Source organism: Thalassophryne amazonica, chromosome 5, assembly GCF_902500255.1.
Source record: "Thalassophryne amazonica chromosome 5, fThaAma1.1, whole genome shotgun sequence".
Lineage (NCBI taxonomy): Eukaryota > Metazoa > Chordata > Actinopteri > Batrachoidiformes > Batrachoididae > Thalassophryne > Thalassophryne amazonica.
The window spans coordinates 119,845,976-119,862,072 of record NC_047107.1 but is presented as its reverse complement, the minus strand read 5'-3'; the positions used below and the strand labels follow the sequence as shown (position 1 = coordinate 119,862,072).

General features: G+C 38.1%; 1 protein-coding gene across 1 annotated transcript in view; it reads left to right on the top strand.

Annotated features, from left to right (window-relative positions):
- The window catches only part of bmp2k (BMP2 inducible kinase), a 127,064-nt gene that overhangs the window by 58,212 nt on the left and 52,755 nt on the right, over nt 1-16,097 (top strand). Inside the window, 4 exon segments of the mRNA XM_034171198.1 lie at nt 1,697-1,815; nt 10,562-10,673; nt 11,349-11,390; nt 11,393-11,481. Of these exon segments, the coding sequence (XP_034027089.1) occupies nt 1,697-1,815; nt 10,562-10,673; nt 11,349-11,390; nt 11,393-11,481 (362 nt within the window).

Here is a 16,097-nt window from a genome sequence, read left to right as displayed (position 1 = left end):
TACATGGATTAGTGAATCCCAACCTGTTTTCTTCCTCTTTGGGTCCTCCAAAGAAAATTATCTTTTTAATTAGTTTGGATTGTCAATTAAGTGTGTTATTATGACTTTATTTAATATGTTTGTGTTTTTTTTTTTTTTTTAAATAACCAATAGAGCCGATAAAACTTGAGGTACCTTTATGTTCTTTGGCACCCCCCTGAGGTGGGGGGATGCACACCCCATGTTGGGGAACATGGAAATACAGTAGATCAAGTTGACAGCCTGAAAGAAAAGCACTGCCTTTTCTTTGTTTTTTCAAATTTGTCCGCAGCCTTGTTGGCCGGCATGAGGATTTTCAGAATGATTTGGGTGAAGTATTCCTGACTTTTTCAAGTGTCTGCTCTCCTACCAATAATAAGGCTTAAAATGGGTCTAATTTGGCGAAAATCCAGGACCTCCTACATCGGGCTCTAGATTCCTGGTTGACTTTCAGGATTTTACAGGATGTCAGTTCTCATGCCTGAGGGATCAACACTCTAAACTTTGCAGAAGCCTTCACCCAGAAGAAAACCGCTTCAGGCTGGAGATGTGTGGCGTCATTCTGTCGGGGAATGGCAACAGGCAGCTACAACACGTGTAAGCCTCGACCTGATCTTGCTTCAGTGTCAAAATTTGTCGCCGGTTTAGAGATGCTATCATGCAGTATTCAGTCAGCACACTTGTCCCCTCCACATCTCCTTGTTTCTGAAGAACATTCATGGTGTCTTTCTGCTGACCTTGAATAAAAAGCAACATTCATTCATCCCGAGCAGCCAGTACACAGGACATTGAGAACAGCTACTGGCACCTCAGCTCTACACTGTCATCTTCGTCAGCACACCAGAGAACTGTCTAACGTCTGGCGTGACAGGATGAGTGTTATCTCAATTTGCTGTTTACTATAAAGCCAACAGCTTTCTTTGCTCCAGTTTAAGGCGCAGTGGCTCATACACATTTATATTTATATATGAATTTGGGGGGATTTTGCAGTGATACATTACATTTATTAATGTTTCTGTTAGCAGTTAAACTGCAGTCATCTGTGAATGAGGAGAACAATTTTGTGGCAACTTTTGACATGACAAAAACCTTGTCAAGCCCTTGTAAAACATTAAAATTCCTCCAGATTGGAATACAATATGCTTTGTGTGAAAGTGTTTATTTGGTATTTTATGTATGTGTTTTTACCTTTTGTATAATTGTAATTTCATGATGTTTTGTTAGTCACTGCTAATGGGACAATACCACATAAAAAAACACTTGCATGTTGCCGGAGAAATGGGTTGTTTGCAATGGCGAATTACATGTATAAGCACTGCAACAAAAGCTTGTTTCAAATGAGAAGCAAACTATAAAATATCGCTCACCATTTTGCTAATTCTATATATGATCATTTGTCAATAAAATGTTTTTTTCTTTGTGCAAGTAATTTGGGAATCAGGTAAATTACTCTGTGTAAGTAATGCATTTAGACTTCTAGCCAAATAGTTCAAGTTGGGCATTACCAACAAGTAAACCTGGTCTTGTATGCATATGCTAATCTCATGTGAGCCCTACATAATTTATCCGACAGTGCTGGCGGTCCAGTTTAACAGAGTTGACTCATTTTCCTATGTTTTTAAAAAGAACTTGTTATAAAGAAATGCTAATTTGCTGTCTCTTTGTCTGTTTGTTGTAGGAGGCTTCTCAGTGGTGTTTCTGGCACGTACACACAGCGGTGTCCGCTGTGCTCTTAAAAGGATGTATGTCAACAATGTCCCAGACCTCACTGTCTACAAGAGGGAGATCACTATCATGGTGAGAGCGGTGTCTAGCCATTATGAGCACGGTTGCTGAATTCTTTGACTTTGATGTCCATCAAGTGATTGTTTGCGGTTTGGCAGCAGGATTGCTCAAAGTCTACTGAACCAGTTCTTTCAAAGCTTAGTGGAAGAGTTGAGCCTGACCTCGAGTGGATACTGCTACATCAGGATTAAACAGCCTGTTCCTCCCTTCCAAGTTACTTGATTGTTTCCTCTTTCTGTAACATCAAGAGATGGTGGAAAAGGTCCATCAGACATTTATACAGATCAGTGACCCAGAAATCAGATATTTAGTTTCAGCTGCCATAAATCATGTCATTGAAGAATTTAAAACCAGTGACTGGTTGACACATTTTGATAAATATTTTAGACTCCTAGAACCAGTCGTATTCTGCTCTTACTAGGATGCAACAGTTTTCTAATTTGGCAGATAGTTGTGGAGGAAATCACTGAAGAAATTAACATATTGAAAATATGGTTTGACCGAAACAAACTGTCATTAAACTTAAATAAGACAGGGATGAAATGGAGGTGTAAGAGTCACTAGGTGTTCACAGGAAACACTTATTTATTTCTGTATGTATTTATTTATTTATGTATGTTCATTGTCAGTTGCTTTTATATTTTCTGTTGTGTTTCTTATTCAGGTTCTTTTTGTCTTTCTCTAAAATTGTATATAATAAGTATATATTGTATATAATAATCATTAGATTATTAATATATAAACAAAAATAAATTTAAGAAATATTACAATTTGAAAACAAATGCACCCGAACGTGATGACAGCTGCAACTGCTTAATGCTAACTTTTAACATTGAAAATGCCATAGACATGCTAACGCGTTAGCATCGCTCCCGTTTTTAAGTTATAAAATACATCTATCAACCGTTTCAGAAGACCATAACAGGTCGGTTTAACATAGAAAAGGTAAATAATACTCACAGACGTATGCTCTTTAGGGTTTTAGCGGGCGAAAATTAAGCAAAAGAAAGAATAAATGAAGCAATAGATCGAAGCATTGCTTCAATCTGCGAACCACTGCTTCGATTGGTTCAAAGCAAAGCCGTGCTGCAGAAAAGTAGATTACGGACCCGCAGGGTCCGTAATCAATGTAGAGAAATTATCATTTTCCTGACAAACACCCCCCAAAACAACGGCCACTCTGAAGGACCAAAAACAGAATCGTTAAGCACAAAGCTTATTGATGTCGGTGGATCGAATAATTTCTTAACGATACCTGAAAGGAACCGGTTCTCGATACCCATCCCTAGTCAACGTGCAAAATATCTCAAAAAGTAAAGGATGGGTTCAACCGGATGGTACTTAAGTCAAAGAAAACTTATTTTGTAGTGACTTTATGAGCGGTGTAAAGCAACAGTAAACAAACACAATCTATAATGTGAAATTATCACTGAAAACATTTTTATGAATACAATTTTATCAAATTAGTGCATTCTGCACAACAAAGAATAACCCTAGTGAAAGGGTTAAAGGTGGTGCTCTGCCACTGTTATGGATTGTTTTAGAGCCTAAACAATACAGGATTTTTAAAAACCAATACCGATTTCCATATTTGGTGATTCTAAAATCTGATATGCTGACATTTTTTTCACCATAGCAACACACAGCATGATCAGATATTTCCTCCTTTTTGTAGTTTTTGAAATGAGTAGTCAGAGGTTACACAATGTAATGCAGTTAATTAAATTAATCTTGATTTATTGGCACAGTGATTCATCTTTCAGAAGGGTGGTATGGGCCAATGGCCTCTCATTGCCTAAAGTAATGGGTCATTTTCTCCATGTGATGGGCCCTCCTCAGACATCAGTGGGACTTTGCAAAACAGAATAAAATAAATAATTCAAGATTTGAATTTTTCTTATTTGATTGTAAGAGCCATAGTTGAAACCAATTAAAGTTACATATCTGACTAATTTTATATTTTTTGTTATATTTCATGTCATTTGATGTTTCACAATAGGTCATGAATTATGTTGAAAAGGCTAAAATGCATCAATACTGGATGGGCCTAGAATTTTTCATGCTCCATATAGGTACTTGTGTACCACCATAGGAGGCGCACTGTTTGTTTCTGCCTGAATTTTTGGAGGTTGGCCAGCCTAAGTAGCTCCGGCTCCTGTGTAACCCCACGGTGTATTCAGAAAGCTGATGCTTGCATTAAAAAAAAACAAACAAAAAAAAAGAAATACATCAAGTATGGCTAAATAACGTTGGATAAGCATAAACAAAGTAGCAATAAATACATACCCGGAAGCAGGCATGTAGAACATGGTTCTGCTGTCTGCCGCTGCTCCAGTTTCACACACCCAGCTTCATGTGCTAACAAAGTTGTTGTCCTTGTCCCCTTTGATACTTTTAAGTTCTAGGACATGGGTTAAAGTTCACCGTCACCACGATGGATTTCCGTCATTTGGAAAATTTAACCACACATACACGTGCGCATGTGGTGTCATGCATATTTTGGGGCCAAAATATGATAGTCTCACTGTCAAAGCAACATCCCATTCTGTGCTAATAATTTTCATGATTTTCCTTTATAAATCATTGGTTGTCTGGATCAGAAATTTCAGTTAAATATCATATAGCAGACAAACACACTGATATTTGAGAAGTGAAAAGAAGTTTCTGGTATTTACCTAAAGTGTGCAATAATTATATAAACAAAATTAGTTAGATGCATAACTTTGGGCCACCTTATCATTTATTGATTTGAATACATTTAGCACTAATTATTGGAATTATTGGTTTGGTAAGCTCATTTGACCCTTGACCTCCTTACACAGGTGAATCACTCATGATAAGGTATTTAAGGTGGCCATTTGCAAATGTTTCTCCTCTTTGCATTGCTTCTAATGAGTGGCAACATGGGAGCCTCTAAACACCTCTCAAATGACCTGAAAACAAAGATTGTTCAGCATCCTGGTTTAGGGGAAGGGTACCAAAAGTTATCTCAGAGATTTCAGCTGTCATTTTCCACTGTGAGGAACATAGTGAGGAAATGGAAGACCACCGGCACAGTACTAGTTTAAGGCCCGAAGTGGCAGGCCAAGAAAAATCTCAGATAAGCGGAAGCAAAGGATGGTGAGAACAGTCATAATCAACCCACAGACCTGCTCTATAGACCTACGACATGATCTTGCTGCAGATAGTGTCTCTGTGCATCATTCAACTATACAGCGCACTTTGCACAAGGAGATGCTGTATGGGAGAGTAATGCAGAGGAAGCTTTTTATACATCCCGCCACAAACGGCGTCGCTTGAGGTATGCTAAAGGACATTTGGACAAGTCAGCTTCATTTTGGAATAAGTGCTGTGGACTGATGAAAACTAAAATTGATTTTATTTGGACATACAAGGGGTGGTATGCATGGCAGAAAAGAACACAGCTTCCAAGAAAACACTTGCTACCTACAGTAAAATTTGGAGGTGGTTCATCATGCTGTGGGACTGTGTGGCCAGTGCAGGTACTGGGAATCTTGTTAAAGTTGAGGGTTACATGGATTTCCATGTCAGTAATCAGCAGATCTTGAGCACAATGTTCAAGAATCACTGACAAAGTTGAAGTTGGCGCCGTGGCGGATCTTTCAACAAGACAACGACCCTAAACACTGCTCAAATCTACTAAGGCATTCATGCAGAGGAACAAGTACGATGTTCTGGAATGGCCATCTCAGTCCAAGACCTGAATATTACTAAAAATCTGTGGTGTGATTTTAAGCGGGATGACCATGCTCAGAACCAACAAACCTGACTGAACTGTAGGTGTTTTGTAAAAGAAGCATGGGTCCAAATACCTTCAGCCTGAATCAGACTCTCATTGGAAACTATAGGAAGCCTATAGAGGCTGTTATTTTTGCAAAAGGAGGATCTACTAATAATGATGTCATGTCATCATGATAATGATGAGTGCCCCAAATATGCATCTTCCTAATTTTTGTTAAGAAGTATTGCACACGTCTTTAAATCTATCAACTTCATTTCACTCTCAAATATCACTGTGTTTTGTCTGCTATATGATCTATTTAACTGAAATTGCTGATCCAACAACCAATGTTTATAAAGAAAAATCATGGAAATCATCAGGGGGCCCCAAACTTTTACCATACAACTGTATCTGCTTGCCGGTTTATCACTCGGGCTCTAGTTTGTTGTGCTCTTTTGCATGTCCATCCTTTGACACTCTGTTTTCCACTTTGAGTGTATCACTGCCACAAGCATCATGAACCTTCCATTAAATTTGTGTTTTTTATATTTATATTATATGCTTTTAAGTTTGACAGACTAAAAGATCCAAGCAAAAAAATTCTAAAACCGTTGATCACAAATTAATCATATGGTCACCAGAAAAGTCTGTAAGTTAGCTGTAAGGTTCCTGGTTCCTCCATGTAATATAGAGTTGCATCAGGAACAGTATTAGGCGTAAAACTTGAATCAACATGCAGATCCACCTCAGATCTGCTGTGGCGACCCCAAATGAAAACAAGGGAGCAGCTGAAGGGACTTACTGTTTTCATATTATTAGTACTTGTTATACCCAGTAATCGAAAACTCAAACCAGTATTCTCGTTGTTGTAATGACAATAAAAGCTATCTATCTATCTATCTATCTGTCTGTCTGTCTGTCTGTCTGAAATAAACACCCATATAAACCAGTTTAAAAACAGCAAAATGTTAACTGTGATGTTGTCCTCTGATCAGATTGTATAAATTTCAGTTTACTTTTGTTTTGCTGAGCTAAACCCCTGACAATCTTCCACCCTGTTGAGAAAGTGGTTTAGGTGCCTGCTTCCAAAACCACACAGCAGTCTATCTGGTACCCTTAATGAAATTAGTAAAAACACAGTAAATCTTTAATACAGGCAATGAATCACTTTTCTAAGATGACTGAAATTAGAATCATCATCATGTTTTAAGCACGTGTGGAGAAAGACAACATTTTGAAAATGAAAGGATGATGAATTCAAACATGTTTGTATATTTAGAGTAATCACAAAAGGATTTTTATACTTTGGTTCTGGATACTTGAAATTTATACATCCACCTAATAAATTAGGGTTTAAGCAAACATCATGGTGAATTGCAGCAGTTTTTTTTGTCATTTTCCCTCTAAATCTGATTCCGTTGTTTGCAACCCCAACTCACATAACCGGATTATTTATAAGCTTTTCTACACGATCAACTTGTTTGTCCTCTTTTAAGTTTCTGTTCTCTGCTTCTCAGCCCACTTTTAAAATGCCGTGAAGCACAGCGCAACATGAGCACTGCTCCAAACTGCAGCTTACGCCATATAATTTTAAAACTTATTCAGTGGTGTGCAGTCTTAATAAACAAACCCAGAACCCAAAATTATAAAAACAAATAACTTAAAAATATACAGCCATCACTGATGTGTAAGTTGCCCATGCCATGGGCACTAACGCACCCCCAAACCATCACAGATGCTGACTTTTGAACTTTGCCACTGGTAACAATCTGGATGGTCTTTTTCCTCTTTGTCTGGAGACATGACGTTCATGATTTCCAAAAACAATTTGAAATGTGGACTCAGACCACAGCACACTTTTCCACTTTGCGTCTGTCCATTTCAAATGAGCTCAGGCCCAGAGAAGACGGCGGCGTTTCTGGATGTTGTTGATGTATGGCTTTCGCTTACATGATAGGTTTTAACTTGCAGTTGTAGATGTAGCGACGAACTGTGTTAACTGACAATGGTTTTCTGAAGTGCTCCTGAGCTGACGCGGTAAGATCCTTTACACAATGATGATGGTTTTTAATGCAGTGCCGCCTGAGGGATCGAAGGTCACGGGCATTCAGTTTTGGTTTTCAGCCTTGCCGTTTACTTGTAGAAAGTTCTCCAGATTCTCTGAATCTTCTGATTATATTATGGACTGTAGATGATGGAATCCCTAAATTCCTTGCAATTCAACATTGACAAACATTGTTCTTAAACTGTTGGACTATTTTTTTTTTTTTTTGTGCAGTTGTTCACAAAGTGGTGATCCTCGCCCCATCTTTGTTTGTGAACGGCTGAGACTTTTGGAGATGCGCCTTTTATACCCAATCATGACACTCACAATTAGTGTCTTCAGTTCCCAAATGCTTAGTGCTGAGTGTTGTTAGAAGGAAAGGTGATGTAACACAGTGGTAAACATACCACTGTCCCAGCTTTTTTGAAACATGTTATAGACATCCATTTCAAAATGAGCAAATATTTGCACAAAAACAATAAAGTTTATCAGTTTAAACATTAAATATCTTGTCTTTGTGGTGTATTCAGTTGAATATAGGTTGAAGAGGATTTCCAAATCGTTGTATTCGGTTTTTATTTACATTTCACACAACGTCCCAACTTCATTGGAATTGGGGTTGTATATACGAATGTGTAGATTGCATCAGGTCTTTAATAATACGCTGGTGCTAGGGCTGTTATATTCTACTATCGTAGTATGATTACACAACTCTGGAAGAACGCTTGGCTTTGTGAGTGAACTCAAGAGAGTGAACTTTTGTGAGAAACTGGGAATAGTGCAACATTTTTATTTTATCTTCATTTTAATATAGTCCCAACTTTTTATGATTTGTGGTTGTTTCTGTTGAATTTCTGAAATTATAGAACTGCTATAAAGAACTTTGTGAACATTTTATTGTGTTTTAAAACTTTGTGGAGCAAATGTAAACACCAAACTCTTATAAAGAAGGAAAAACACCTGGACATGTTCAGGAAAACTGATATAAACTTAACAGAACAATGCAGGCTGATACATTCCCCATATTTTTAGAATACATAAGGTAACTCACTTTGAAATAATTAAACATATAGCTACAGCTTATAACTTTGAAAAATAACAGAAATCAGCAGCTTATATTTTTATTCTGACTCCATTTCATTTTAGTGTGATGAAGTCATCTTTTTTTTTCTCATCAGTCACATTTTGTGCTTGAACACTACATTAAGCTCAAGATTGAACAAATCCATACCTTTGGAAAATAAACAGCTGTTAAAGTTCAGCTTTTTGTGATCTGTGCCTCTGCACAGCTTCTCCACAACAGGGTTTTTTTTTAAACCCATCTGTGTGTAATTTTTGCTCAGTTCATTTATATATTCTCATTTTTAAGGATGTTTTAAAGATATTTGACCGTTTATTTCATCTCGTGATCTCATAAATTCAGTATACGACGCGCACATGGTGTGAACAGGTTGGTGCCATCAGAACCACACGTGTAGAGAAAGTACAGAGAGTAAAGGCAGCCCCATGGTTTGTTTTTTTTTGTTTTTTTTAAACATGTTCACTCGGGTTAAAATCCTCTCTCTCTGCTCTGCGCTCGCTGTCTTAAGTGCACTGATGGTTCACAGCAGAACGTAACGTCTCGTGCCTCCGTTCCAGAATCTCACTCCCTCACCTGCTCCAACCCTCGCAGTCTGTAGCGAGTTGACTGTGTGTGTGTGCGTGCTTCTGTGCGTGTGTGTGCACACACAGCTCCTTTGGTAAACTACCCATTTAAAACGGCTTTGAATAAGATGGCCACTGTTTTAATTGGCCGTCTCATTCAAAATTTGAACATCCAAATGACGGCAGGACGGCTGCCTAAAACTATGAATTGAGAGGAAAAACAAAGACTTAAATAAAATAAATGACTCGTCAACTACTAAATTAGTTGTTATTGATTTCAATTGTCAACGTAGTCGTGACTAGTCGACTAGTCGTGGCAGCCCTACTTAAAACCGAAATGCATCCACAGCGGTGCCGTGGTACGTGGCTTTGGAACCAGAACCTCCTCATGCTCCATGTTGTTATCCGAGCCTCGCTAACCATCCGATCAAGACGAGAGGAAACAGAGTGAGTGAGGCAGCGTGCGGCTGCTGCTGCACGATGACGTCAGATTCTGAGTCGTTTTTTATGCAACTTTGTGGATAAAATAAGTAATTCACGGTAATCGCGGTTATGAAAAATATTCGCGAATATGAAAAATAATCGTGATTGGCGAATATTGTAATAATTGTGACTGCCCTAGCTGGTGCCACATTTCACCCAATCCACCACACCATGATACCACCTCAGGTCCTGGATGACAACCATCCAGGGAGATGACCAGTCCAACCCACCACTTGAAAGTACAGTTCATGTTAAGGCTGTTCAAGGAATCTCCAAGGAGTACCAAAAACATGTTTATCACGTTGGGTCATACAGTAAGTCAGGAGGCACCAGGACCCTACGTTTGACACCCACCACCACCTGCAAGATGATGATGATGATGCAGGAAGGCCACACATTTCCTGTCATATCTTAACAAACCATAACATCGGAAGCAGCAGCAGCACAGTGCAGCTGTGATAGAGGCGGAGAGTAAAGTTTGGGATTTGAGCAACAAAATAAACACAAAATAAAGTAGATATCTGCTGATACACATTTTAAATATGCAGATAACTCAGATGAGTTTGGTAACGTTGTCCTTGGACATGTTTATATTTTTCAAATGCTCGTGTTACCATGGTAGCAACATTTCAAGGGTAACATAATGTGTTATGATACTGTAGCTATTGGAGGTCTCAGGATAGATTACGAAGAGGAAAGGCAAAGAACACAACACTTGAATCATTGCAGCCTGAGTCCTGACTTTACCCTGAATGGATAACTGTTCAGTATTTAATTTGGGTGGTACAGCAGCTGGAGACACAGTATTTAGTAGAATGTCTCTCATGGATTTGTTCTTTCTGCAGAAGGAGCTGTCTGGCCATAAAAATATTGTTGGCTACCTGGATTCTACCATCAATGCAGTGTCAGACAGCATCTGGGAGGTCCTCATCCTCATGGAGTATTGTAAGGTACAGAGTAATGCTGCACTAGATCCATGGTTTCATTGAAACTTAACAGCACATGTGAAGATTTGAATGAAGGATAATAATTCTGATCCAGTGTCGTCAAAATGAGGTAGTTGACTATGGTTGTACATTGTACTTCATCTATTTTCTGGACTATAAGTTGCATTTTTTTTTTTTTTTACTTGTTTGGCTGCTCCTGCAACTTGATGTTAGCTAGCCATCGGCGATAGATGATGGAATCCTTCAAATGGCATGTGTTCTCCTTGATGTGCAGTGTGCAGTGTTTAGAGTAAACTGTGGCACGTGTCATCAGGAAGTTTTGCCTTAACATGTTGGCACAGTGTCTGTAACCGCAAACATGAATGCATCAAATTAACCAGCCATAATTATATTTACATCTTGGTTGTAGTGACTTGTTTTCACTTGGAGATTAACTAGATCACTTTATCAGTGTTGTAACACAAAAAGGCATGTTTTTACTACTGGTACACTAGTGGGTATTTCTAATGTCGCTATGAATATGTGATAATGTTTTCTTAGTCAGATTGAGATCTGCTGTGTTATGTAAAGTTATCACCCATGCTAAATAACAGGTTAATAATTTGGTTTGCAAAGGAAAAATAATGGTTGGTTTTGGCTTTGCAGCCTAAAGGTTGTCCTGGTTTCTTTTCTTCCAGCGGGTCAGGTGGTGAGCAGATGAACCAGCGGCTGAATGTGGGATTCAGCGAGGTGAGGTCCTTCACATCTTCTGTGACACCCTGTGGGCTGTGGCCCGCCTGCATCAGTGCAAGACCCCGGTCATCCACCGGGACCTAAAGGTGAAAGAAAGCAGTAGGGAACTGAGGATTTTATTAAACAGTGATGCTCTTAAAATAAATAAATAAATAAAAAATAAAAACAAGAAACAAAACATACAGTCATCCTGGGCGTGAAGCAGATCTGCCAGAGGATTAAATGAAATTTGTTTGAAATGTTACATCTTTTTTTTGCAGCTATTGCACATTTGGTTTGACAACCAAATGTGTGCTGATGACAACTGAGATAACAGAAGCAAAAATTTGTCTCTTTCATGTTTGCTAGCCATGACACATCATCCTGTTTTATAAAATCCTCCTCAGCTAAATAAACTGTGATAAAATCAGATCGTTGTAACTTTCAGGCAGTTGTAACCAAACACTGGATAGTGCAATAAGAGTAAAAGATGGACTCTGACATTTTAGCTTTTCACTGAAGTTTTTAAAAATAGGCCTCCAGGTTAATGTAACACCCCCCCCCCCCCCCGACACACACCTACAAAATAAACAAACTTGAAAACCGAAAACCACTCAGAATATTGTTTTATGCCACATAAATCAATCTCTGTGGATGAATCACTCTAATTGGGAAAAAAATGAAATAAATTTGACTATCTGAAATTCTACAGGATAAAATACTAAAATATATATAATTTAGCAAATTTATTAAAATAATATAGCCTTTGGGTGTTTTAAGATTTAAGTCATAAAATGAATTTTTTTTTGTTTTTTTGCACACTATAATATAATTCACGCCGTCTGACAACAATTACAATTTCAACCCCTGATGGGTAGAAATTCAAGGGATAAGTTACCATGATCTACATTTGGTAGTGATGTCTGTCTTTGTCTTTTTGTCTTCTTTGTTTTTCTTTCTTCCTAACTCTTTCTTTCTTTCTGACTTTTTCTTTTTCTGTGTGTGTTTGTTTGTTTGTGTTTGCAACATGTTACAAAACTAAACCAACATTATAATGCTTGGAATTTGGTAGAAATAAAATTTTGTTGTTTTTATAAAATTTGAAAGGCTGTACAGCTTTAAATTAATGAATTATATAAAAATTTTCCCAATAACAATAGTTTGTTTGTTTAGTCATAGTCACATGAGTTAATAAATAAATATACTTTTTTATCATCAGAGTTGGTAAATTTACTAGCAGACTTGCGTTTGGGCCTCAGAGGATTATATGGTGTGAAATTTTAATGTCCACAGTGATTAGGTGACTGCCTGATCAGCAGGACGATGTCGTGTTTGTGTGCAGTTTGACTCACTGTTACGGCCCTGCTTCTTCCTCTTGTGCTTCCTATCCGGGCTTGTTTTGTTTCTGTTCTGTCTTCTGATAGCCCTTCTGTTCTGCGCTCATCTGTGTTCTTTCTGTCATGCCTCCTCCTTTGTCACGGCACAGAACAGATTTTTTTGTTGTTGTTGTGATCAGCATCTCTCACTGGCTAAGTCAGTTTTACTATAACATTGGACTCACTCTCTTAATTTTGCTGATGGCTGGAGCCTTGTAATTTCCCACCCTGGCCCCATCTGTGGGATGTTGTACGTGTCCAGTTAGACAAGCAGCTAAACAGCCCGTCCTCTGTTTGCTGTCTATCTGTTCTGCCTTACACGGCTTACGTAACGCTTACGGGGCACAAAAGACTGTAGAGTCCCAGTCATGCTCACCAGGGGAAGTGGAGTGAGAGTGCAGAAAGCCCTTAACCCTCAGCTCTCAAAAGACACAAGCACCACTTCTGCTTCCAGTATCACAGGGGTTTCCATCCTTTCTTTTTTCTTTTTCCACGCACTATTTTTTTGGGTTTTCTGTGGAGAGATGGTCACACCGTTACAGGAAAAACTAGAATCCTGCGTCCTTCTGTCTGTCCACGAGTCTTTTCGCTGCTGCAACTAATAAACGAGTGAATTTCACTGAAGCTTCACACAATGACGACACATCAAGATGTCCATAAAAATAATTCTGGTCCAACATTGTCAAGGGGGGATGATTGGACTTCTGTTTGTCTTTTTTCTCTTAAGTTGAAAACATTTGTCCCCCCCCCCCCACACACACACACACACAGCTAGTATGGCAGATGGACAGGGTTTTAATTTTGTGAGCCTGATCACAGATCTTACTTACTTACTTATACTTTATTGTCATTGTCATAGTAACAACAGTTATAAATAACAACGAAATTTCGATAGAGCCTCAGACAACGGCATAGTAGCTTATTCGTAACATACTGCCTTATTCATGGGCAATAAATATGCTGTGAACCTTCATTAATAAATAAGGCACAAACAATAAAAACAGTAGCATCTTAGTGCACAGTAAAACAAAGTAAAATAAAATAAAATATGTATATGTGAGGGGAAGTTACAGTAAACAGGATGTTAAAAAGTGTTGAGTGGTTACTACAACACTGCAAAGACCAATTCATAGTTATTGTAGTGGTGGGTTATAACGTGCAGTGATGGCGGGCGATGACCGAGAAGGGAGGGGAGGGAGCGACTGCAGGTTTAACAGCCTCACGGCCTGGGAATACAGACTGTGGGCCATTCTGGAGGTTCTAGCACGTATGGACTTACAGTAGATTGAGATATTTAGATTTTTTCTTTTTCTTATATTTCCCTTTCAGTTTTTGTCTTTCTTTCTTTGACTTTTTCATCTGTTTAGTTGTCTTTCTTTTTGACTTTCTTTCTTTATGATTTTGTCTGTGTCTTTCTTTGTCTGGCTGTCTGTCTTTGTCTTTTTGGCTTCTTTCTTTCTTTCTTTTTCTGTGTGTTTGTTTGATGATGTACAGTGTTGTTTAAAGCAGGATGTTCATGTAATGAAAACAGCTCTCGAGCCTCCATCAGTGTGTTAAATCTTAGCTTCTATGTGGGATTGCTGTTTTTTCATGTTATAGTCTCCATTTTTATTCTTGATATACCGTGCTTCACTTTTTCCACAATTTTTATGTTACAGCTTCATTCCTGCATGGAGTACATTCATTTTTCTCCTCAAAATTATACTCACAACACCCATAATGACAACATGAAAAAAGTTATTTGAAATTTTTGCAAATTTACTAAAAATAAACAATTAAGAAATGAAGCTTCAACAATTACTGTCCTCAGTTCCCAAACGCTTATTGAGTGTTGTTAGAAGGAAAGGTGATATAACATAGTAAACATACCACTGTCCCAGCTTTTTTGAAACATGTTGCAGGCATCCATTTCAAAATGAGCAAAATATTTGCAGAAAAACGATAACATTTATCAGTTTGAACATTAAATATCTTGTCTTTGTGGTGTATTCAATTGAATATAGGTTGAAGAGGATTTGCAGATCATTGTATTCTGTTTTTATTTACATTTTTATACAATGTCCCAACTTCATTGGAATTGGGGTTGTATGAAATAATGCTGAATTTATGTGGAAATTATTGTACAAAAGCGTCAGATATCTGTCGCTGAGATAGATGATGACTGGAGTGCAGTGTTAAGCAGAAACGAGGTGATTATCGGTGAAATACTGCCGATGCTCCGAAATGGTGCATGCGCAGTGAAGGCACGGCGGTCCAGTTTTTAGGATGGACCGTTCGGTCGGCAACAGGGGTCTTAACTCTGGACACTTTTTAATTTCAAGGGTTGGTTTGTTGATGTGCGCACGACAACAATAACTAGAAGCACTCTGAGAGCGCAAACCTCCGCCAAGGCCATAGGGTCACTGACGTCACATTGAATACCCTTTGGCAAAGAGACTTATTCCACATTGTTTCATGCATCTACTGTCATGTTTCAGATTCAGTGGTTAACCCTCGTAACTTAATTTTTGTTCAGCCTTTGTGACCCGTCTTCATGAAGTTAGATGCAAAAATGTTGAAATTGGCCCTATCCTGCAATGATAAAGAATCCATAAAAAACTACTGGATCCGGATCATGTTCCGGATCATTACCAAAATTTAATGACTTCTAAGTTAGGCCAAGATACACCCCTGGTAAAAATTTCATTGAAATCTGTTGAGGATTTTTTGAGTAATCCTGCTAACCAACCAACCAACAAACAAATGGACACGACCGAAAACATAACCTCCTTGGTGGAGGTAACAAATGAACAAAAGGATTGCGGTGATGAAAAACTTGTTTTAATGCTTATAGTATATTTTCTAGGATAAGAGACTGTTTTGTCTCAGACATAATAACATGGGTTATTTATTTATTTCAATCTTACCAGCCAGTGCTCATACTAACTCACTCAAATAGTATATGCAGTAGAACAAATCTTTATTTGATTCAGGTTTGGCCTTTTTCCAACTGTAAAATTCAGCGAACGAATAAATGGGTAGGAAAGTCCGTCTCCTCCGGTTTGGTGATCCGTCATGTCCAACGCCACTCTTTGACTTTTATTCTTTGGCCAGCTTTCATTTTTATTACCGAGGCAGGGTAAAATAGAACTCTTTGTATCAGTGTGGTTCCAAATTAGTATCCAATTCCAAATTTTAGTATCGGAGTATTATTTTAATTTTATATTAATGAATTAATTTTGGTCAACCTCAACATGAACTATACATTAAGTACTTAAAACAAGATGATGTTTACCTGCATAAATAATACACTCCATGTATGTTTTTTTATTTTTAATCATCAGTGTTGGTACGTACGTTAAATCTGT